General features: G+C 41.9%; 1 protein-coding gene across 4 annotated transcripts in view; it reads left to right on the top strand.

Annotated features, from left to right (window-relative positions):
* The window catches only part of babam2 (BRISC and BRCA1 A complex member 2), a 223,271-nt gene extending 209,662 nt beyond the window's left edge, over positions 1-13,609 (top strand). For all 4 annotated transcript variants that reach the window (XM_085997911.1, XM_085997913.1, XM_085997909.1 and 1 more), the window contains 2 exons: positions 9,162-9,315; positions 13,226-13,609. In XM_085997911.1, coding sequence (XP_085854037.1) covers positions 9,162-9,315; positions 13,226-13,289 — 218 coding nt within the window. In that variant the 3' untranslated portion in view covers positions 13,290-13,609. The remainder of the gene's footprint in view (positions 1-9,161; positions 9,316-13,225) is intronic.
* The last annotated feature ends 12,268 nt before the right edge of the window (positions 13,610-25,877 follow it).

The raw sequence follows: 25,877 nt of genomic DNA, 5'->3' as shown, positions 1-25,877 counted from the left end.
CTTCTTGCAGTATCCTTCGATCCCTCCTTTCTCCAGAATTGCAACCAGTGTGTTGCTTCCATAGCCTTTTCCTAGTATCTTATTCCACAAAACAATTACCATTTGGGCGAAAAGTTTTGCTCAAATTCCCTGTTTATTCCTAACTTCTTACATTTTAACTTGTGTCTCCTGGTATTTAAACCTTGTTTCCTTTGTATTTATGAATTTCAGAACCCTGCATTGAATTTAAATTTTATTGCCAAACTGATATACAGCGCCATTAGTCCTTTCTGTAAACTGTGAGGTATGGTCACATTAAGTGTGTTGTAAACAACATTGGTAGACATTGATAACATTGAGAACAAATGATTGGGAGAAACAGTAATATGCGAGACCGGTTAATTGCAGCAAAGAATTACCCTGCAGCACTTCAGCTGTAGCTGGCTCCTTCACCTGATTTAAATGTTGTCTTCTGGTGAACTTTGCTGTTGTCACTGGTGCAATACCTTCCCATGTCACTGCCTTTGTGATTGGGAGCTGTCTTGTGTTAGATAAAACTCCTTGACATGCCTGCAGGTCTTAAATTGGAGAGAAATGATCATGGAGAAAACTTTGAGACGGGATTAAATATGAATTATTTCACTAATTTAAACTAAATTAAATCCATTTGCTTGGGGGAAAAAACACAACTACAGGTATTGCTTTGAGAGTCCAAAATGACCCAAACTTGTAAAAGCGATGTGGTTTATTTTCAACACCAAAAGTCTTTAACCATGTCTGTCTCGAGCCTACTTGAGTATGTCTTTGATGGCACTTATATTAGTTTGATAACCAGGCAGACGTTTGTTATATGTTTTTTAAAATTGATTGTTGAAATGTACTGCTCGGAAGTAATGCAAATTAGTAGGAAAACTATAGAGACTTAGAACTTGTTTTCAGTGATGTGCACAGGCCACTATTGATGGGGAAACTAGAACACTCATGAAAAGAGGGTATGCTGAATGAAATTTTGAATACGCGGACAAAAATTCATTTTCCTACATATGAGTTGCATTGTTATTTCTTAGAGAAAAAATTACTTTACAGAAAAATAGGTATTTATTTGGGAAGTAAGGCTATTAATGCAAATGGAGAAAGGGTGAGGAATTGGGATTAAAAAGGTGGAGCTACCATGGCAAACAAAATAGCAGGAAAGACTCAATGGGCCAACTAGCAGTACCTGTTCCTATGTTGGTAGGCTTCAGGGGACTTTAACCCTCTTTTAATGTTTATTTCATCCTGTTCCATGGTACAAAAATTTTGTGTACATTAAACTCTACCAACCAAAGGGTAGGCAAGACTACCATCTCCCCAAATCACACATGCAAAAGTGCACATGACCATATTGGCACATATATGCTTGCCTAGACAGTGCGCGTGTTTTTTTTTACCCACCCCCCACCCCACCAACAGGATCCCGGCCCAGGCTGATTGACGGACTTGGCTCCTTGTCGGGCGGGGAACGCTGCAGAAGAAACAAAAGCAGCAGTTCTGCTCATGCACAATTTTATTCATTTTTAAGGACTGCAGTTTCATTTCCAAACATCACCCACATCAGTATCATTTTAAACTGCATGATCCAAAACCAGAATTTGCACTTTTGTTGACTGTTCTCTAAACTAAGGTGGGCATCCATTAATCATATGTAAATATATTTTGTTTCATTAATGTTGCCTTCTTGTGTATTTGAAATTTCTAACAATACAATTTTTTTCTGATCAAAACAAAGGCCCCAATCTTTATTGGAGCAAGATTTCCAAGTGGGGTGGGTGAAGGATTTCTGGTCGAGACAAACGCTTTTGTTTCTTTTGCTGTTCCTTTTAATCAGTAGATTAGAAATCCTTTGTGCCTAGATAACAGATGTTGGCCCCCATTTGCATAGGTGTGACTTGGATTTTGGACTTAAAAATAAAGGTCAATTGAAGCTACTAATTTATCTAAACTATAGTTTGAAACAAAGCAAAAATCATTCCAAACATGCATTTAAATTAGACAGCCGAAATATGGAGCTAGTGCAGTAGCACAGCCTATTGGAGCACCAGCATCCTAAGCTAGAGAGCGCTGTAACATGGATTCATGGCCCAAATTCGGCATGCAGTTCCCACTCGCTGTGACATCGGGCCAGATTTTGCTGTAGCCGGGCATTTAGCGGCACCTGCCATTAGTTAAACATGCCCCTGCACCCTTCAGCTCAAAAAATATTTGCCTACAAAGTGCGAGCTGATAGCGCACGTGAGGGAAGCAGGGCATCTGGGACCTGAGTGAACAGGGCAACCAACACGGTTTTTCCTTAACCAATGAGATTTAAGGATTGTGAAATAAACATCAGAAGGACTGAGAAGGAGGGTGAATTAAAGGGGGTGAATTCAATGTCAAATCAAGTACAGAAACAGAAATAAAGAGGGAAAGAAACATTGGATTGAGAGAGAGAAAAGAGACAAAGGACAAGTAAGAACAAAAATGTAAAATTTAATATTTGACATTTTTAAACGCCCAAAAAAGTTCAAAACCTGAAGAATGAGACTCCACACTTGTAATAATTAATTTTCAGTGCCAGAGAGGTTGATTGGCGCAATTAACAATTATCACTTCGTTAAAACACTACTAATTATAACCCTAAAGATCTGCGACTGGTTTAGTTCGCAAATACAGCAACTTCATCGCATTCAATGCATGTCCTTGGTGAGGTAGACTGCAAAATGACATTTTCACTAAGCTAATGGCAGAGCAGCGCAACTTGGACAACAACTTTTGGATATTCACATTTAAACGCGCATCTGCTCCTCAACTGACGTTGCTGTACAACTTAGCTGACTATTAGATTGGATTGGAATGGAACGCATTGGAACCTGACAATTGGATTGGCTTGGATTGGAACTGATTGGAACCTAGAATCATAGAATGGTTACAGCACGGAAGAAGGCCATTCGGCCCGTCGAGCCCGTGCCAGCTCTCTGCAAGAGCACCTCAGCTAGTCCCACTCCCATGCCCTTTCCCCGTAGCCCTGCAAATTTCTTTCCTTCAGATACTTATCCAACTCTCTTGAATTTGCCTCCACCACCCTTTCAGGCAGTGCATTCCAGATATTAACCACTCGCTGCGTAAAAAAGCTTTTTCTTGCATCGCCTTTGGTTCTTCTGCCAATCACCTTAAATCTGTGTCCTCTGGTTCTCGACCCTTCTGCCAATGGGAACAGTTTCCCTCTATCTACTCTGTCCAGACCCCTCATGATTTTGAACACCTCTATCAAATCTCCTCTCAATCTTCTCTGCTCCAAGGAGAACAACCCCAGCTTCTCCAGTCTATCAACGTAACTGAAGTCCCTCATTCCTGGAATCATTCTCGTAAATCTTTTTTGCACCCGCTCTTAAGGCCTTCACAGCCTTGCTAAAATGTAGTGCCCAGAATTGGACACACTACTCCTGCTGGGGCCGAACCAGTGTTTTATATAGGTTCATCATAATTTACACACTTTTGTACTCTGTGGGCAGGATTTTCATTGGGCCGTGGAGTCGGGATTGGAGGCGTGTGGGGGGTTAAAATCCCAAAATCAGGGGTCCCGACCCCATCCCGCACCCAACCCGCCTCCAAGCCAGTTTCAAAGGAGGCGGGTACCTGCCCCACACTGGGACCCGTCCACCTGAGGCGGGAAGGGATTAGTGCCAATTAACTGCCTGTTAACAGGCAGTTTTTCGCCTAATCCCTATTTTTAATGCTGAAGTGTGGGATTCCTGACGGCTCCAAACCACACCAAGTTTGCGAGGCGGGCCGTCAGGTTGGAGGGGTCGAGATGTCGGTGTTCAGGTGAGTGATGTGTGCATGAGTGCAAAGGTAAGTGTGTTTGGTGTGTCTAAAGTGTTTAAAAAAAAGTTTAAATTACCTTTTCTTACCTTCCTTCCTTTAGGTCTCGGGAGTCCCTCATCTCACCGGCACAGAAAGCAGAATGGCTGCGAACTGTCAAAAGTGACAGCCTTCAGCTTCCTGTGCAGGAGAGATTTCTAACTGAGTCTGCGGAGAAGGACTCTGGTTAGAAGTAAGACTGTCAGTGTTTGACAGCTTCAAACAGCTGTGAAACGCTGATATTTCATCTGTCAAAAGCTCTTGACAGATGAAATTTCAGTCTGTGACGTCACCTGCTGCCGGGTGGCCCTTAATTGGCCTGCTGAGCCCTCTGGGCGGGCTCAACAAGGTCAATCAAGTTAAAATCGTGTGGATTGGCCACATCTTGATGGAGGCGGGACTACAACCCCGAAAGTTGTAGTCCTGACTCCTGAATGAAAATCCAGCCCATTGCCTCTATTCATGAAGCCCAGGATCCCGTAAGCCTTTTAACTGCTTTCTCAACCTAACCTGCCCTGCTACCTTCAACGATTTGTGCACACATACCCCCAGGTCGCTCTGTTCGTGCACCCCCTTCAGCATTGTACCATTTAGTTTATAGTCCTCTCCTCATTCTTTCTCCCAAAATGTATCACTTCACACTTTTCTGTGTTAAATTTCATCTGCCAAGTGCCCACCCATTTCACCAGCCTGTCTGTCTTCCTGAAGTCGATCACTCTCCTTCTCACTGTTCACTATATTTCCAAGTTTTGTGTCATCTGCAAATTTTAAAATTGTGCCCTATACACCCAAGTCCAAGTCATTAATATATATCAAGAAAAGCAGTGGTCCTAGAACCGATCCCTGGGGAACACCACTGTGACTGTTAGTTTTGTCCCTGATTACTGTTTCAAAAACTTCCCCACTACCGAGGTCAAACTGACTGGTCTGTAGTTGCTGGGTTTATCTTTACACTCTCTTTTTGAACAATGGTGTAACATTTGCAATTCTCCAGTCCTCTGGCACCATCCCCGTATCTAAGGAGGATTGGAATATTATGGCCAGTACCTCCGCGATTTCCTCCCTCAGTTCCCGCAGCATCCTAGGATTCATCCCATCTGCTTCTGGTGACTTATCTACTTTAAGTACAGCCAGCCTTTCTAATACCTCCTCTTTATCAATTTTTATCCTATCAAGTATCTCCACTACCTCCTCCTTTACTATGTCTTGGTTGGTAAAGACAGATGCAAAGGGCTGGATTTTATCAATGGAGACGTGCTGGAGGCGGGACTTCTGGTTTCCGGGCTTCCGTCCCGCCCCCAGCGATGTCTGACCAACCCACGCTATTTTCCCTTGATTGACCTTGTTAAGCCTGCCCTGCGGGCTTGCCGGCCAATTCAGGGAAAGTCGGTGACAGATGACGTCAGCGTATGAAGCTTCATCTGTCTCATTTTTTGACAGATGAATTGTCAGCGTTTGACAGCTTTGAGAAGCTGTCAAACACTGACAATCTCTGTTCTAAGGTGAGCCCTTGCACAGAAGGCTCAACAGGACCCCTCTCCTCAGCAGAAAGCAGATGGCTGCTGCATCAGAGAATGCAGCAGCCATTCTGTCATCTCTGCCATTGAGATGAGGCACCTCCAGATCCTCAAAGGTTGAAGCCTGCAGAAAGAAGCTAAGAACATAAGAAATAGGAGCAGGAGTAGGCCAATTGGCCCCTCGAGCCTGCTCCGCCATTCAATAAGATCATGGCTGATCTGATCCTAACCGCCAATCCACTATGACAGGACTATCTCCTGAATCTAACAGAATTAGACACACGAAACAGGAGCAGGATCAGGCTACACGGCCCCTGGGCCCGCTCCGCTACCCACAGGGCCATGACCGATCCGAACCTAGACTCATGTCCAAATTCCTGCCCGCTCCCCGTAACCCTTAATTCCCTTTACTTCTAGGAAACTGTCTATTTCTGTTTTAAATTTATGTAATGATGTAGCTTCTACAGCTTTTTGGGGCAGCATATTCCATGGACCTACCACCCTCTGAGTGAAGTAGTTCCTCCTCATCTCAGTTTTGAAAGAGCAGCCCCTTATTCTAAGACTATGCCCCCTAGTTCTAGTTTCACCCATCATCTGGAACATCCTCCCTGCATCCACCCGATCCAACCCCTTCACAATCTTATATGTTTCAATAAAATCGCCTCTCATTCTTCTGAACTCCAATGAGTAGAGTCCCAATCTACTCAACCTCTCCTCATATGTCCATCCCCTCATCCCCGGGATTAACCGAGTGAACCTCCTTTGTACTGACTCGAGAGCAAGTATGTCTTTTCTTAAGTATGGACACCAAAACTGTATGCAGTATTCCAGGTGCGGTCTCACCAATACCTTGTACAACTGAAGCAATACCTCCCTATTTTTATATTCTATCCCCCTAGCAACGAAAGCCAACATTCCATTGGCCTTCTTAATCACTTGCTGCACCTGCATACTAACCTTTTGAGTTTCGTGCACCAGGACCCCCAGATCCCTTTGTACTTCAGTACTTTCCAGTTTCTTACCATTAAGATAATAACTTGCTCTACGATTTTTCCTGCCAAAGTGCATAACCTCACACTTTCCAATATTGTATTCCATCTGCCAAATCTCTGCCCACTTACTTAGCCTGTCTATGTCCCCTTGCAGGTTTTTTATGTCCTCCTCATTCACTACTTTCCCTCCCATCTTAGTATCATCTGCAAACTTTGATATGTTACACTCGGTCCCCTCCTCCAAATCGTTAATATAGATTGTAAAGAGTTGGGGACCCAGCACTGACCCCTGTGGAACACCACTAGTTACTGATTGCCAGTCCGAGAATGAACCATTTATCCCAACTCTCTGCCTTCTGTTAGATAGCCAATCCTCTATCCATGCCAGAATATTACCCCCAATCCCGTGATTTTTTTATCTTAAGCAATAATCTTTTGTGTGGCACCTTGTCAAATGCCTTTTGGAAGTCTAAATACACTACGTCCACTGGTTCCCCTTTATCCACACTATATGTTACTTAAAGAACTCCAGCAAATTTGTCAAACATGACTTCCCCTTCATAAAACCATGCTGACTTTGTCCTATTAAATTATGATTATCCAAATGTCCTGTTAATGTCTCCTTAATAATGGACTCTAAAATTTTACCTACCACAGATGTTAGGCTAACTGGTCTATAGTTTCCAGCCTTCTGTCTACTGCCCTTTTTAAATAAGGGCGTTACATTAGCAGTTTTCCAGTCTGCTGGGACCTTTGCTGAGTCCAGGGAGTTTTGGAAAATTATTACCAATGCATCCACAATCCCTACCGCCACTTCCCTCAAGACCCTAGGATGTAAGCCATCAGGTCCAGGTGATTTATCCGCCGTGAGTCCCATTATTTTACTGAGTACCACTTCCTTAGTGATTTTGATCGTGTTTAGCTCCTCCCCCCCCATAGCCCCCTGTTTGTCCAGTGTTGGGATATTCTTAGTGTCCTCTACTGTAAAGACTGATATAAAATATTCATTCAGTGTTTTTGCGATCTCCATATTTCCCACCATTAATTTCCCGGTCTCATCCTCTAAGGGACCAACATTTACTTTAGCCACCCTTTTTCTTTTTATATAACTATAAAAACTCTTACTATCTGTTTTTATACTTTTTGCTAATTTACTTTCATAATCTATCTTCCCTTTCTTAATCTTTTTGTTATTTTTTGCTGTCTTTTAAAGTTTTCCCAATCCTCTATCCTCCCACTAGATTTGGCTACCTTATATGCCCTTGTTTTTAGTCGAATACTATCCTTAATTTCTTTACTTAGCCACGGATGGCTGTCTTTTCTTTTACACCCTTTTCTTAGTGGAATATATATTTTTTGGAAGTTGTAAAATAACTCCTTAAATGTACACCACTGATCATGTATCGTCTTACCCTTTAATCTATTTTCCCAATCCACTCTACTCAATTCCGCTTTCATACCTTCATAGTCTCCTTTATTCAAGCTTAGCACGCTTGTTTGAGATCCAACCTTCTCACCCTCTAATTGAATATGGAATTCAACCATGTTATGGTCACTCATTCCAAGGGGATCCTTTACTAGGACATTTTTAATTAATCCTGTCTCGTTACACAGGACCAGATCTAAGGTTGCTTGCCCCCTGGTCGGTTCAGTTACATACTGCTCAAGAAACCCATCCCTAATACACTCAATGAACTCATCCTCAAGGCAGCCCTGCCCAATTTGATTTGTCCAATTAATATGATAGTTAAAATCACCCATAATTATAGATCCTCCCTTATTACAAGCCTCAACTATTTCCTGATTGATACTCCGTCCAACAGAGTTGCAACTGTTCGGAGGCCTATAGACTACGCCCACTAGTGTTTTTTTCCCCTTATTATTCCTTACCTCCACCCAAACTGTTTCATTATCCTGATCTTTTGACCCAATATCATTTCTCTGTCCTCACTCACTGCTTTCCCTTCCATCTTTGTATCGTCGGCAAACTTGGATATATTGCACTCGGTCCCTTCCTCCAAATCGTTAATATAGATTGTAATGTGATTTTTTAAAAATGTATTTGAAGTTTGTGTTATGTTTTGGGGCTGAATTGTATTCATAGATTTGACAGCTCTTCCTGTCAAATTTATGAATGGGCATTCCCTGCTACCATTGGCTCTCCATGGCCCACGTGATCCCAAGGGACACTTTGAACTAACTGCACCCCGGGATACGCAAGCACTGCACGCCAGCAGTTGGAGGAGGCCCAGGATTGGAATCCCACGCGGGCCGACAGCACAACGGCCGGCACACTAGGTAAGTGCAGGTCGGAGGCTTGCACCTCCAACCCGAATTTCTGGGCCATTATTTCGTTGATGCATAATTAGCTAGAAACACAGAACGAAGGAAGGAAATACAGGTATCACTGCACATGTACCCTCTAAAACAGTGTAGTGGTAGAATAGGACTATTTATGCACTTTCTCTTCAGTGTGTTTAACACCACAGACAGAAAGGCATATCCAGATAAGTGTTATATTTTTTTAATTTTAATTCACTTTGCATAAAGTATTGAGATAATTCAATGGACCTGACATGTTAGCTACCTAGCAAAGAAAGATTAAGCACAAATTACTCTTCTGCTTTCTTGTCTTGGTGACATGACTCATCCACCATTGTTTGACACAACCACAGCAGGAATGATTCAATCCTTATTTCTATCTGTCTGTTTCAGTATGAGTAACGGCTGCTTTTTTTCCTCTTCCCCTTATTTCCAAACCTTCCTCTCACTTTTTTTTTCTTTTCACCTGCAGTCGATTTGCCCCTATATTTTCCACGGGATCAGCCCACCTTGACGTTCCAGTCAGTGTACCATTTTACCAACAGTGGACAGCTCTATCAACAGATACAGAAATCCTACCCATACAGTCCACGCTGGGATGGCAATGAGATGGCTAAGAGAGCAAAGTAAGTGTCTTTAGAGATTAACAGAGCTTAGATTTATTTTTTGCCACAGGTATCACGCTTGCTACTAGTTGTAGCTAACGTAACTAGATTTTCTTTCCTGGTTTCTCTGTTTTGTGCATCAATTATTGTTGCAAGACTCGGTCATTTCCCCCCTCAAACGATACAAGAACATTAGCTCAAGTACTCCCCACAAAGATAAACCGTTGGAGAAAGCAAGCAGGTGGGCAAGTCCATAATGTGCACTCAGCTGCAATGCAATATCCTCAGTGTGTGTTTGTGAAGGTTAAGTGGTTTTCATCTACATTCAGGAAGCAGATGGAGTTTCAGGATGGGTTTGGAAACCTCCCTACTAGACTTTTGTCAATAGCTCAAGGCTGGCTAGCAAAAGTAGAACATCTACAGGCACTGTGTTCGAGAACCATTCTGTTTAACCCAAGAGATGCTTTTAATCTTGTCTTGTATTCCTGTTAGTAACTCTTTGAGGACATCAGTAATATTTCTGCAACAAAATCATAAATGTAAGAAGTGCAGCTTTTTACCATTTTTATTCTCGGTATACCTTGAATTTAGTCATTTTTGTTATGTCATTTGTGTATTTCTTACAATGTTGCCTTTGATATATTCTGCTCATTTCTGTTTATACATCTTATAAGAGAAATCAAATCCATATTAAAACTATATTTTGTACTTGGTGTTAGTTGCCCTCAGATCGTACTTCATTGTAATCACAGTGCAAGCTAATGTGTCTTAAATATGAAAGTAAATATCAAAGCAATAGTCTCAATGTAAACATTCCCATATTTAGTAAATTTATCAAAAATCATGAGAAATACGTCTCTTATCTTATAGCAGAGATTTAATTTTCCAGATCCACAAAGACATCCTTTTGGCTCTCAACTTGCCACAGGTCAATCAGTGGCTCCTGACAGTGATTAACATTCTTGCAGTACTGAGTTCTGGTTCAAACTAGTATAATCACAGATATTTGAGGACCGGCTTGGCGTTGCTGTGTACTCAGCTTGGTGACTCTGTGACAAGCTAGGAGACCCAAAATGGCAGCCGTCCATGAAATTCAGTAAATTACATTAAATTTCCATTTTTCTTTTCTATAAAAAGGCCAAGGTGTTCTTTCACCACCGAGGCTCAAAATGAAGTAATAAAAGTCTGCTGGTTCTAAGTGATAGAAATTTAGCCCATTCCAACCCTGTTTTTTGTGGGTGCTGCTTGTCAATTGGTATTAAATTGCCAGTCTCATAGGGGCCATTAATTATGGAAAACAGGAACATTCACATAGGCAGAGTTGGAGGTTCTTTTCTGAGGTTCAAGTTCAGACATGTTGGGCAGAATTTTACTCTGCATCTGGCCATGCTTACCCTGACCTGGGAATGCTCAAGGTTGAAATTGGGTGCCAATAATTGACGTTACCTTCACCTTGATGGGGATAAAGATTCACCAAAAAATGTACGTTTTAAAAAAATTGTTAAATAAATGAGGGGGAGTAGTTTCTGTTGAAAGTACCACACACATTGCTCCTGTAACCTTCAGATGACTAATATTATTTCATGGAGAAATAATTATTTTTTACTGTGACTTAGTAAAACATTCTGAGGTTTAGTGCAGTTCTGAAATTCTGCTTTGTAATACTTGGCTTTAAGTGTCTGCAATTCTCGGAGACAGAAAAGTGAAAGCTGCAAAAGAAACCGTACCCAAGAGTTAAAGTTCACTGCTCTGATAACTCTCCAGCCTCAGGTGCATTTAGTAGGAATCTCACTAACTAGATCTGTTTCAGTCAATTTTGATGCTTGCATCTAATTTTACAATCTGACCATTTTTGGTGCTATTTTCTGGTGGGAAATCAATAACAGAATGTCCTTCCACTTCATTGCTTTTATTTGTTCCTTGTCTTGGTTTCTGATTTTTTTTTTCCTGACAGATGAGACCGTGACTTAAAAAAAAACAATGACCCATTTTAGTATTTGCACATGTGTCCCTAGCTATTTTTGTCACAGTTTTATTTTTAATGCTTAAACATAATGGTAATCATATTAATCAAATCCCATTAAAGGAAAACTTTTAATTTTAATAATGTGCCACTCGTTAAGCAATATTCACCTCCCAGATTATTGTGGTTTTGAATAGAAAAAGCAAAAAAAAATTCAGCTCTTGAAATTGTGCAGTGGGATACCAAACTAACGTGTTTGTATGCACATCCCGCCTCCGTTGTTTTAATGTAAGTATTGATCTATTTAAGTTAGAGGAAGGAATTTCATCCAAGTGCTTAATGCATAATTTGCTGTATGTTTGGGCTGATGATGTAAATAGGCTGGCCTGTTGCTTTTGTTGTATGTGTTCAGGTGACAGAATATACTGGTTTTCTAAAACTGCCATGAGTCTGTGTGTGGAGGAGGAACAAGCAGAGACTTTTTATCCTTTTATCAGTGAGTGAGGCTATCATAATGAAATAGCAAATAATTATTTAGAAAATGCCAGTTTCCACTGTGGAACACTGTTTATGGTAATAAATAAAGATCATTTTTATACCAGCATAGCAGAGGTTTATAGGAAAGTTACAGTAATGTGCTTTTTACTTTGTTATTCCGATGTTTCAACACTGCTGTCATTTTTCCGGTAATTTTTTAATCTTTGTCAAAGTAAAACAACTTTGCGTTGATGTTCTGAGCCCTTGTGTCTATCATGTCCATTGGGCATTTTATACTCCTCCACACACACAGTCATGGCAGTTTTAGAAAACCAGTATATTCTGTCACCTGAACACATACACATAGCAGAAATTTTTATAACATTCATTGATTATCATGTCTTATGTAGAATTATATCTATTTTCTGTCTTTTTCTGCCAAACTATATAGTGGTGAATTTATAAGTGACGGTAAATTTTGCAGAAAGTTTGAACTTTTATATGGAGAGGATGCATTTTCTCCTTCTCTCCCCCTCACACACTATCGTCTGGGACTGGGAAGGAGCAGAACTATTTCCATGGAAATTGTCCTTGGATGAATAACCAAGAGCTGTGCTTCAACAAGATGGGAGGAAGCAAGACTAAATGACATTTGTGCCTTGTATTCATTACCATCTGTTTTTCTCTATTTGAAATCTGGAAGGGAGGGGTTCATTATTTTTGTATTTTCTTATCCCTTTTTTTGTTTTCCATGTCTCCCTGCACTGTTCCCTGACTACGGTGACCTTTTGCAAAGCTTGTGCCAGAATCACACTTGAGGTGGAATGCTATAAGATGTGCAAGAGAGGCCCAGGACATCTTTCCCCTACGCTGCACTCGCTACATAATATGGTGGCTGTGGTCAGAACCTTATATGAGGCATCATAGGTGCAGCTGAAGTCCTTCCTATCAATGTTTTTAGCAAAATATTCAGTGCGAGTATGTGGATATTTTCAGTAAAATTATTGACAGGAAGAATTTCTTCCCCCACCCTATCTTATTAAATGTATTGGTATATGAATCTTTTGTACTGGAACAATGACACAGTCAATTTATGTACCAGTACGCCATGGAGTGTCGAGGATGGGAATTTGTGCCTGTGATTTCACTGTAGGAGGAGTTCAATCTCTGCTGGGCCGGCGGTGGGCAGACACTGTGTGCCTTCCGACAGAAGAGAAATATCTCAAATCTGCTCCTGTACGCCTCCTAGCAGGTGGTTACAGAATAGCAATGGTAGAGACCTGGGCTTGTTCTCTTAAAGGAGGAATAGGGTTCGGTATAGAGGGAGAACGTAAAAAGGGAGAAAATGTTCATCTTCAGTTTTACAGAAAATTTGTAAGTTTTTAAAAATATATCTATTTTATAAACTGCAGAGCCTGTTCAGTCATCAAAGAGTTAATTGTCCTTCTGCTCTTCATTTTTTAACCACTGCTCCCTCTTTTTATTCATTAGGGCTTACTTCAAAACCTATGTTCCTCAGTTCCAGGAGGCAGCTTTCGCTAATGGGAAGTTATAGTTGACACCAGGTTCCAGAAGGAAGCCAATCAGACAGATGCATTTGTTTATTTTAGGAAGTCCTTTGCATTTTTTCATTCTTCCTCATGTGTGCTGAAGTCTAACTGTAAGGACTTTGATTTCTACTTGACTGCAATTCATTGAAGTGTGCCTATGCTATCCTAGACAAATGAAGGTCTTTCCTTAAGTTGTTCAGAGAACATAAGCCAGTTCAAGTCTATATTGCAAATCTATATCAAGTCTATATTGCAAATAACATGAAATGTTTTGAATGGATGAGAAAAATGAGTTACAATAAACACTCCCATTGCAAAGCCTGAATGGTCTACGTTGCTGTTAAAATGACAATATAGAATATACAACAACTTCCTCTTCTCTCTTTCCCCACCCCCACCCCCCCCCCCCCCCCCAACACACACACACACTTTGGAATTCATTTCTGTAAAAAAATACTATTTGAACTCTATTCTTGCTACAGTATAGTGAGTGATATTGATGCTGACAAATCGACATTAAGCAACCCCAGGTCAGATATAACTTGAATTAGATGCAGAGTAAGGCTCCCTGTACTATTGCCTTTACACTGTGCTTTAACCTGAGTTAGAGCAAACCTTAAACTTTCCCATTTTCTATACCAGGCACATTTAAGGCCTCTCTGAATAACACTGCCAGTGTAGTACTGTACCAATTTATGCCGAATTATGTTTTGTGATGTAGGCTTGCATCCTTTAACAACTGATTTAAAAGTGCCCAAACTTGCTCCTCATAGGGCCATTGTAGCTAGCTGTGTGTGTGTGTAAGTATCTGACCTGGAAAGATGGCTGACCTTTTGTCTCCTGCTATACTTTAGAAATTTATAAAACAAATCTGCATTTTCATCTTTTTAAGGGAGAGTAGTGGGTGATTGTTTCTTTTGGGTTTCTCAAACCTGAAGTTTGTGCAATTGATGTACAGAAAAGTGTTAAAAATTCAGATTTGTAAAAATGTTACTGCATTTATTGAAGTGACTATTATAAAATGGAATGCTTTCAATGCAATAAGGATGTCGAGCACTCCCAAGATAAGATGGGGCTTGTGGGACATTGCTCTTGTCCTGGCAGTGTATGACCTCACCTGGCCTCAGAAGAGCAACTCCTGTTTGTACCTGTGGCACATTTCTGTCCTTTACACTCTTAATTTCCAAGCCTGTCACAACTAATGGGAATACTACAGTGAGCAATCATTTCTGGGTGGTAGTGTGCTCTTGGTTTATACCTTTTGCATAGAATTACATAGAATTTACAGCAGCGAAACAGGCCATTTGGCCCACCGGTTCATGCCAGTGTTTATGCTCGAGCCTCCTCGCATCTCTCTTCGTCTAACTATTATCAGCATAATCGTCTATTCTTTTCTCCCTCGTGTTTATCTAGCCTTCCCTTAAATGCATCTATGCTATTCCTTGTGGTGGCATGTTCCACATTTTAACTACTCTCTGGGTAAAGAAGTTTTCCTGAATTCCCTATTGGATTTATTGATGACTATCTTATATTTATGACCCCTAGTTTTGGACTTCCCCCACAAGTGGAAACATTTTCTCTACGTCTACCCTGTCAAACCCTTTCATAATCTTAAAGACCTCTATCAGGTCACCCCTTGGCCTTTTCTTTTCTAGAGAAAAGAATCCCTTACTGGGAATTGGGCAGGAAGTGCAGAACTCATTTCATCTTTGACCCTTCATAATTATCAGAGAAAACATACTGCCCCCGCCCCTCCACCCCTTTTCTTTGTTATCTGGCTTTTGAGTCTGGATCTGCAAACATCAAAGGCCTTCTAAGCAGTGCTCTATTGCACTGCACCCACCCAGTTATAATATCATACGAGAATTAATTGCTTTTTAAAACTGCTAGAACTACTAATGTATTACAAACTAACAGCATGTTCAGTATGCCAGTGCAGTGTCTTTCATTGTCTGTGAACCCTAAGCAGGAAACATCCATTTCCCATTGTTACAGGACTGCTGTTGTCTGCCCCATTTACAGAAACTTTATTTTTGGACTCAATTGTGCTTAGATTTCAACACTGTCAAACTTGTGCTGGATTTTAATGGGAGTTCTGTGACCTACAAGTTCAAACTTGAGATAAAACTGCTGTTGCGTCTAGAGATGTGTGATGAGTAACAACTATACATTGCTTTATACTGATATTTACATTTAAGCCATGATGTTCATGTGTAGATTTTGCACAACTAGAACCCATAAAAGCTTTGCACAACTCTGTGGTGATCATTTTATCCAAAAGTACAGGAAGCAATGTTGGCTTCAGCAATTTATTCCAAGACCTGTCCCCCTTCACCACCGCCCCCCCTCCAATTTTTTCTGACATGGAAAATCCTAAACTCATTTATCTATAGCTCAGGGGCATCCCAAACAGCAAATCTTTCCACAACAACTGATAATGACATCTGCAGTAGTTGACAAATCAAAGTTAGATGGCAATGACACTGAGGTGAATTTGGTGCCTTTTACATTGCTATGGACTTTTTAGCTCCAATCTGCAAAGTTTCCTGATCAAACAACAATTAAACTCGAACCTGAGCCTTTGTTTATTTAACAACAGACTTGGATTATTTAAAGGAACACATCCATTTTAGCAGAATAACGCATTGTGCGTTACATAGTATAATATGGAGGAATGTAAATAAGGGTTTTGAATTCAATTTCTTGGAGTACAGGGTGGCAATGGAGATTGGTGAGGATAGGCGTGATGGGCGACAGGTTTTGCATGGGATAGGACACGGGTGGTGGAGTTTGTGTAGCGCAGGAGGTGAGTGTTGGACAAGTAGAGTCTGGAGGTAACAAAAATGTGGATAAGGGTTTTGGGGGCAAGTGTTGAGGTAAAGACGGAGGAGGCAGTGTTTCAGAGGTGGAAGTAAGTGGTCTTAGTGATGGAAAAGAGATGAAATTTGAAGCTCAGTTCATGGTTGAACAGGATACCAAGGTTGCACCCTGTCTGCTTCAGTCGAGTGAACAGCTGAGGATAGAGTTAGTGACGTGGGTAGAGGTTTTGGGGGAAGCCCAATAAGATGGCTTTGTTCTTCCTAGTGTTTAACTGGTGAAAGTTAAAGGAAAGACTTGAAAGAAAAACGTGCCTTTATATAGCGCCTTTTGCGATCTCAGGACATCCCAAAGTGCTTTACAGCCGATGAAGTACTTTTGAAGTGTAGTCACTGTTGTAATGTAGGAAACGTGGCAGCCAATCTGCACACAGCAAGTGTTGATGTTGAACATGCAGTCTGACAACACAGGCGGTTGTGGAGCAAGTGTGGTGGTACACGGGTAGAGCTGGAGGTTGTCAACATATTGATCCCATGTATAACATCACTGAGAAGCAGTGTATAAATGGGGAATAGGAGGTAGCAAAGGATGGAACATTGGGGTACTCTGTTGGTGATCATATAAGGAGGTGGAAAAGCCATTTTTATATTTTGTTCTCAGGATGTATGTTATGCAGGCAAAGCTGTGTTTATTGTCTATCTTTAGTTACCCTGACAACTTAGTACAGGAAACTCTTTATTATCCGGGACCGGCGTGGTGCCGGTTTATCAAAAAGTCCGGATTACAGAGAGGTATAATTTAAAAGGTACAAGAGCGCCGTACACAACAACAAATCCAGGCTTCCCTGTTGCTTAGCAACATGTGCAGGAACTCCGGCCACAGACCAAGCGTCCCTGTTGCTTAGCAACAAGTGCACGAACCCCAGTTACACAACCACCGATCCAGGAACTGCCACTAATATGAAGTAAAACTTACCTGAACATACTCCTGAATTTTGCCGTTTAAAAGAGAGTTTCCTGTAGTTTATTAGACCACCTCGGGGGGCAATAAGAGTCAACCATATATTGTGGGACTGGAGTCACATGTAGGCCAGACCATGTAGAAATGGAAGGTTTCCTTCCCTAAAGAAAATTAATAAACTAGTTGGGTTTTTACAACAGTCCAGCAGCTTCTGTGGTCATTTTCTGATTCCAGCCATAAATTACCATATTTATTGAATACAATTTTCATAATTTGCCATGTTGGATTTGAGCTCATTAATTCTGGGTTGCTAGCACCGTACCATAATCACTAGGCTACCGTACTCGGCTTTGACCTATTTCTAGAGATGTGCTGGCTAAAATGGGAAAGGCAGGAGTGGAACCAAGCAAGAGCAATTCTGCAGAGCTGCTTGTGAAGAAAGGTAGCAGAGGGGGATGGATGAATTATGCACACAACATGGCAATGGTGACTTTCACCAGGGCAGTCTCAGTACTATGGACACAAGAGAGAGGCACAGACAGTAAAGGTAAATAAAAGCTCCCCATATTACAGGGAGAGCAATATTTATGCAGCTGTGGTATTTAGCTACCTTCAGTGAGTAAGGAAAATACCATTTATTTTCCAGGAACCAATCAAAAAACACTTCACTGTCTCTGGCAAGACCTCTTTCCAAATTCTTTCACTGTAGAGGTGAAGCCCTCTCCCACTTCCATACCCCAGCAACCACAAACCCACTTTGCAACAGCATAATGTCTGATTCACTACAACCAACAGCATGGAGGATATATAACGTGACTGTTGCATAAAATATTCTCAATTGGTACACACTTTCCAGGGTTGAATTTTTAAAAAATATTTCACTCCCAGATCTTTCCAAATCCTTTCAGTGCACTTTCTACCCCAGAAACAATCCCCTGCCATGCAACAACATAACCTAAAACTCTCAAATGAGCAACACCACAGGAGATCAACTGCTGTGTTTGTAAAATAACAACTTTGTTAGAAATTGGATCAGCAGATGAAATGGTAACACGTCCCACAAATGGACAAGCAGGGACTAGACTGCAGACAAAATCCCAAGTAAATAAGGGGGCAATGCACATGCGTCTATTCAGTTAAACAGGAAATATACATGGGGTTTACACAGGAAATGATGGGAGACAATTCACTGCTGTAGTCTTCTGCATTTGAGTGGGAGGTATTGTAAAATTGCTGTGCAGAAAATCTGATTAACATCACTCCTCAGAAAATATGAATCCATTTTCCAGGCTGAGTGAAGCTGCCTCATCAGTGGTAAGTTTTTATTTTTGTACAGTATTTCCATTTGGTTTGGACCACAAGCAAGCTTTTACCCAGATTGAGTTTGGGTAATCTGATGTTTCTGAGCTGCGTAGCTAGCTAACTCACTGTAGAATCTACAACTCACATCTCAAGGTGTTTGTAATTGCCTGGGCACACCACAGTAAGGGCTCCTTATATTAATAACGGAACAAGATGAACGGCAATGTGCAAGTCTGATCAGTGGTGTACTGGAAGTCAATGGTTTGTAATCAGTGTAAGTTTGTGGGTTTTTTTTCTGTATAATCCTTTAGAACCTTTCCAAATGTAATGATGACCATTGTCTGGAATTTTAAATTGTGGTAGGCTTCTCATTTGATGTTTTAATTTTTGCTAAACATGGTTTATAAGGTAAGTGTCAGATACATCCATTGTGTTACCCACAGATTTTTTTAAAATTCATTCTCTGAATTTGGGCGTGGCTGGCAAGGCTGGCATTTATTACCCATCCCTACTTGCCCTTGAGAAGGTGGTGGTGGGCCTTCATCTTGAACCGCTGCAGTCCATATAGGCTAATGATTGCACTTTAAATGTGATCTCGAGATAATTGCGGATGACAAAGGACTTTCGGCCCATTTTAATTCATCCATCCAGAAATATCCTCACATTTCCACCCCCCCCACCTATTATAGCATCGAATTGCTTCTTAGAGAGGGGGCGGTACTGGGCCTAATTCTAGGGAATATAGCCGGGCAAGTGGTAGAAGTGTCAGTAGGAGAGCATTTTGGTGACGGTGACCATAATTGGGTGAGATTTAAGGTAGTCATGGAAAAGGACAAAGATGGACTGGAAATAAAGGTTCTAAATTGGGGGAAGGCCAATTTTAATATGATAGATAAGGCAGGATCTAGCCAAAGTGGATTGGGATAAGCTACTTGTAGGAAAATCCACATCAGCAGTGGGAGTCTTTCAGAAAGGAAATAGAGAGAGTACAACACCAACATGTTCCCGTAAAGGTCAAGGGTGGGACCAACAAGCCCAGGGGACCCTGGATGTCAAGGGATATACAAGAATGGATTAGGAAAAAAAGGGGAGGCTTTTGGCAGATACAAAAGACTAAAAACAGTGGAAGCCCTGGAGGAGTATAGAAAGTGCAGGGGGGTACTTAAAAAAGAAATTAGGAGAGCGAAGAGGGGGCATGAAAAAACACTGGCGGGCAAAATAAAGGAAAATCCCAAGATGTTTTATAAGTATATTAAGGGCAAGAGGATAAGCAGGGAAAGCGTAGGGCCCATTAGGGACCAAAGTGGCAATCTGTGTGTAGAGCCAGAAGATGTGGGTGAGGTTTTAAATGAATATTCTGCATCTGTGTTCACTATCGAGAAGGACGATGTAGGCATAGAAATCAGGCAGGGGGATTGTGATATACTTGAACAAATTAGTATTGAGTGGGAGGAGGTACTAGCGGTTTTAGCGGGCTTAAAAGTGGATAAATCCCCAGGCCCAGATGAGATGTATCCAAGGCTGCTGTGTGAGGCAAGGAAGGAGATTGCAGGGGCTCTGACACAAATTTTCAGAACCTCTCTGGCCAGGGGGGAGGTGCCAGAGGACTGGAGGACAGCTAACGTAGTACCGTTATTCAAGAAGGGTAGTAGAGATAAACCAGGTAATTACAGGCCAGTGAGCCTAACATCAGTGGTAGGGAAATTACTGGAAAAAATTCTGAGGGACAGAATTAGTCTCCACTTGGAGAGGCAAGGATTAATCAAGGATAGTCAGCATGGCTTTGTCAGGGGGAGATCATGTCTGACCAACTTGATTGAATTTTTCAAGGGGGTGACTAGGTGTGTGGATGAGGGTAGTGCAGTTGATGTAGTCTACATGGACTTCAGTAAGGCTTTTGACAAAATCTCGCATGGGAGACTGGTCAAGAAGGTAAGAGCCCATGGGATCCAGGGCAATTTGGCACATTGGATCCAAAATTGGCTTAGTGGCAGGAGGCAGAGGGTGATGGTCGAAGGTTGTTTTTGTGACTGGAAGCCTGTGTCCCGTGGTGTACCGCAGGGATCGGTGCTGGGTCCTTTGCTGTTTGTAGTGTACATTAATGATTTAGATATGAATGTAGGAGGTATGATCAGTAAGTTCGCAGATAACACGAAAATTGGTGGAGTGGTAAATAGCGAGGAGGGAAGCTACAGGACGATATAGATGGGTTGGTCAGATGGGCAGAACAGTGGCACATGGAATTTAACCCTGAAAAGTGTGAGGTGATGCATTTTGGGAGGACTACCAAGGCAAGGGAATACACAATGAATGGTAGGATCCTAGGAAGGACAGAGGATCAGAGGGACCTTGGTGTGCATGTCCCTGAAGGCAGCAGGACAGGTAGATAAGGTGATTTAAAAAGGCATATGGGATACTTGCCTTCATTAGCCGAGGCATAGAATATAAGAGCAGGGAGGTTATGATGGAGCTGTACAAAACGCTAGTTAGGTCACAGCTGGAATACTGTGTGCAGTTCTGGTCGCCTCACTATAGGAAGGATGGGATTGCATTGGAGAGGGTGCAGAGGAGATTCACCAGGATGTTACCTGGGCTGGAGCGCTTCAGCTATGAAGAGAGACTGGACAGGCTGGGGTTGTTTTCCTTAGAGCAGAGAAGGCTGAGGGGGGACCTGATTGAGGTGTACAAAATTATGAGGGGCATAGATAAGGTAGATGGAAAGGAACTTTTCCCCTTACTGGAGGGGTCAATAACCAGGGGACATAGTTTCAAGGTAAAGGGCAGGAGGTTTAATAATAATTATCAACTTTATTGTCAGTTAGTGCACAAGTGCAGTACAACGAAATGTAGGCTTGCGGCTCCCGAGAGTGTACATTTAGATTAAGACATTTAAACATTCAACATTCATTTGGCTTGTAATACATTAACATAAACATAACCATAATAAAGTGCATTGGCAGATGTGCAGGCTTTAGAGTTTATTTGTGGAGTTCAGTCGGATGACAGCCCTGGAAAAGAAGCTGTTCCTAAATCTGGTCGTTCGGGTGCGAATGCATTTGTAGCATCTCCCAGATGGCAGGAGGGCGAACAGACTGTGGCTGGGGTGGGTAGGGTCTTTGATGATGGTCCGTGACCTCCGTAAACAGCGTTTCTGGTATATGTGCTCTATGGTCGGAAACTTTTTCACCCAGAGGGTGGTTGGAATCTGGAACTCACTGCCTGAAAGGGTGGTAGAGGCAGGAACCCTCACAACATTCAAGAAGCATTTAGATGAGCACTTGAAACGCCATAGCTTACAAGGCTACGGACCAAGTGCTGGAAAATGGGATTAGAATAGACAGGGCTTGATGGCCGGCGCGGACACGATGGGCCGAAGGGCCTCTTTCTGTGCTGTATAAATCTATGACTCTATGAAATGATTTCCTCCACTTATCTGGAAGTTTATTCCACATGTTGATCTTTCTTTCTGTGAAGAAGAAATTACTGATATCTGCCCTAAACATACATTCTCTAGCGTGAACCTGTGTCCCCTTGTTCTGGTCGTGCACTTTAATTTATAGTAATATTCTGGGTTAACTTTCTATACCCTCAACAGTCTTGTGTACTTCTGTAAGATCAACTCTCAGTTGCCTCTTTTCAAGGCTGAAATGCCCAAGTTTCTCCAGTTCTTAGTAATTCAAATCCATGAACTGAGAATCAGTCTTGTGCCTCTTCTCGGCACTGCCTCCAGCATTCGAGTGTCTCTCTTGTTTCTTGGTAACCAGAAATGGAAACAGTATTCAAGGAGCGGTCTGACTAGAGCACTATAAATTTTTAAATAACAACAGAAAATGCTGGAAATACTCAGCAGGCCAGGCAGTATCCGTGGAGAGAGAAACAGAGTTAATGTTTCAGGTCTGGGACCCTTCATCAGAACTATAAAATCTATAAAATGTTATCTCCTCTGACTTGTATTCTACTGTTCTGGCTATGTAGTTTAGCATCTTATTGGCTGCACTGCATTTGTTGGACATGTTGAGCATCGAGTCTACTAAGACTCCTATGTCTCTTTCAATATCATCCTTGGCTATTTCAACGTCATTCATGACTTATAGGTGTTGTCTATTTTTTATTCCTAAGTGTAGCACTTTACAAGTTAATTTGCCATTGTACTGCCTATACGTACCTTGTCCAACTCATTCTGAGCTGCCTCTAATGGTTCCACTGCCCTTCTGAGTTTGGTATCACCTGCAAATTTGACCACTTTACATTGAATTTCTGAATCCAGCTCATTTATGTAAATTAGAAACAGTAATGTTCCCAGCACTGACCCCTGAGGCACCCTGTTCAGTACCCTCCTCCATTCTGACATAACTCCTCCATAAGTACCCATTGTTTCCTACCATTCAACCATTTTGTCATCCATTCCTAAGCTTAAAATTGGCGGGGAGAAAAAACACACCATCTTCTTCATTATTACAGTTAGATCTGTATCCCCGTTCAAAAAACTGCAAGTTAAAAAGAAATTAATTACTGTTCGATAGTAATTGCATGAATGTTTAACTAAAAGAGCTAAATGGTTTTCAGTGTGAGGTTTAACTTCGAAAAAGTTAATCACATTGGCCGTGACAACAAAATCTTTTTGCAGAGCCACGCAAAGAACACAATTCGGATTCTAAAAATGAACATTCCAACGTAATATGCCAAGGGTTTTGCAACACTGAACATCAATTGAGATTTATTCAAAAGGGAACTAATAAAACCTGTAGAATGTGTGAAGAAAAAGGAACATTCTAATGTTTCTGGATGTAACGATGCAGAAGCAGCAGGAATATAAAATGGAAAACAGTTTGTCATTTAGACAAATCCAATATCTGTATTACTCATTTGACCATGAGATAAGAGGTTGCCATAAATGTGGCTTTCAGTTTTTATCAGCTGAGGTATAATTGATGTCATTTGTGGTGGCCAGGAAGTGCGAAGTTAGGTGTGAACAAGCAAATTGATCACACTTGATCTTTGCTGGAAAAAAAAGTCCAGCAGTGTTACAGTATGTTCTTTAGAATTCGAGGCACAATTTTATCAGCATAACCATATACATTTTGGACACCCCTGATTTCTAACAGCCCTTATCAGAACACCATGCAGGTTCACGTCTCACCAGGACTGAGTTTGCCAGACGCAGCTATCTCATGTGGGAGAGGGGGAGAATATCAGGTTTGAGTGAGTGAGTGAGTGAGGTGGGGGTTAGGGCGCTACTGGCAGTACGTCTCGCGAAGGCATTGACCGTATCTGTAGAGATGATTCACCCTCGTAGCACAGGAACTCGATGAGACGATAGAGGTAAGAGTAATTACAATTAAAAAAAGCACGTGGCGGAGTCAAAGTCGTAATATGGTAAAACCACCAGCTGCCTAATCGAGGGTATACAAGTACACGAAAAGTAGTGACGGCATCGCTGGCTATCACTCCAAATGTTCTTGTAAAATTTCGGTTGTCCTATCTGCAAACCTCTTGTTCTTACTATTGATGTGACTAACTCTTGGTTTGAAGTCATGCTTGATATTTACCTCTACTAGTAACAATGAACACCAACATGCACGGATATTGTGGTTTGAACTGTGGCAGCATTTATTTTAGCCGTCGCCTTCACCTCGTGCCAAAACAATCACTGGAATGGTATAACCCTTGCTCAATAATAAATAAGAAAGATATGTATAAAGCAAGTAACAAAATATACATTCAATTTAAAATTGAAACCCTTTCTGGCCCATATTGGATTCCTGGAATAACGAAAAAGGCAACCATGCCTATCAAGGGTTGGGTGGCATCACTTTGCAAATTAATGATTAGGAGTTATTTTCCCCAGGCAAGTTACTTAACTCCATGAGGAACTGCTATTTCCAAGCTGGACCCCATCTATCTCAGCAGAACAGTTCTCCTCTTTGCCAATAGTTGACTGTATACATCAAAAAGGCCCAGTTGTTGGTATGATCTGGTATGCACTGCCTGAAAGTGGGAGGGGGAAAGGTGGAAGCAGATTCAATAGTAACCTTCAAAAGGGAATTAGATAAATATTTGAAGGGGAAAAAATTGCAGGGTTATGGGGAAAAAACAGTGGAGTGGGACTAATTGGATTGCTCTTTCAAAGAGGCGGCACAGGCATGATGGGCCAAATGGCCTCCTTCTGTGCTGTATGGTCCTATGATTCCCACTCCCAAAATGCTGTGCTGACATTTTCAATTGAAATGTTGGAAATCCTGGAAAGATGACAATGAGGAAACGCTGATGATCAAATACATTAAAGTGCTAGAAGAGGCTGGGGAATTCCTGTTTTATACCACACTGTAGCGGTTCGTGTAGAGCGCCACTAATTAAGAGAGTTTGACTTCGACGAACTATTAACAAGTTGTTTATTTACAGGAACAGACTAATTACATCAAGTAAGATGGCAGGTAAGATGGCTAACTGTAGGAGCACCGTGGTATAGGTCTTGTCCCAGCGGGGACTCCACGAGGACTGAGTTCGCAGTCCTGTGGGGAGCGTGATGACGTCATCGCGTTTGTGTTGTGACGTCATCACGTTGGCGTTTCCCGCGCTTAGGGCGTCACGTGATGCGCGTCGTTGCGTCACTGGCCGTTGAGGCCGAAGTCGGGAGGCCGGGCTGTGCCGCTGCTTGCCGCGGGAGCGGAAGATTGCGTCGCTCCCGTTGGCTGGCCGTTGAGGCCGAAGATGCTAGGCCGGGCTGTGCCGGCGCACGCACATCACGTCATACGTGACGTGACGTCAGCGCGCTAGGGCGCGTCTTAAAGGGGCAATGGCCCCAACAGGTAAGTTAAAGGGGCAACGGCCCCAACAAGTAAGTTATACATACAGTAAGGTAAGTTAAAGGGAATTATGTATATCTTTATGTAAGGTACAACCAATGGTACCGCCACAACACCATCTGCTCTTGGCAGAGCTAAAACATAGCAGAGGTAAATAAGAAAAAGAAATTCTTAATCCCGAAAGCTCGGGCACAACCTCAACATAGTGATTTTGCTTGTTGCGTGTATCTCTTGTACAGACATTAAAAAGTTGCACATGTCCATTTTTCCTGGCAAAGTTCAGTTTGGACTAATTGCCTCTTCCTCTTGTAAACACTAGTTACGACATCATCCCAGAAAGCAGGGACAACTCCAACTCCTCGCCACCATCACCAACGACCTCTGACATTCTTCCACCACACTTTATATGCTAAATTCAAAGAACTCAGGTTTTCTTGTGTCCAAAATTGAGGCCATCAACACAGTTGCCTCTGCCTTCTTTATCTTCCCCTTCTCTGACTCCCAGCCCTCCCTCCTTCCCTCTTCCTGACGCAGCCCCCATAATCCCCAGTTTCTCTTGCTTAGGTCTCATTACACTTATTTCATTTATAAAACCATCTCACTTCCCAGTTGCCTCCTGTCCCCATTCCTGATTGTCTAACTTATCCTCCTCAGCCCCATGCTTGGCGACATCTAAAACCTGTTTCCCTACTCCGCCTTCTGTCCCCA

Source organism: Somniosus microcephalus, chromosome 9 (assembly GCF_052327205.1).
Source record: "Somniosus microcephalus isolate GS21.2 chromosome 9, FLI_Smic_1.0, whole genome shotgun sequence".
In the NCBI taxonomy this organism is placed as follows: Eukaryota; Metazoa; Chordata; class Chondrichthyes; order Squaliformes; family Somniosidae; genus Somniosus; species Somniosus microcephalus.
This window is presented reverse-complemented; position numbering and strand designations above follow the sequence as displayed.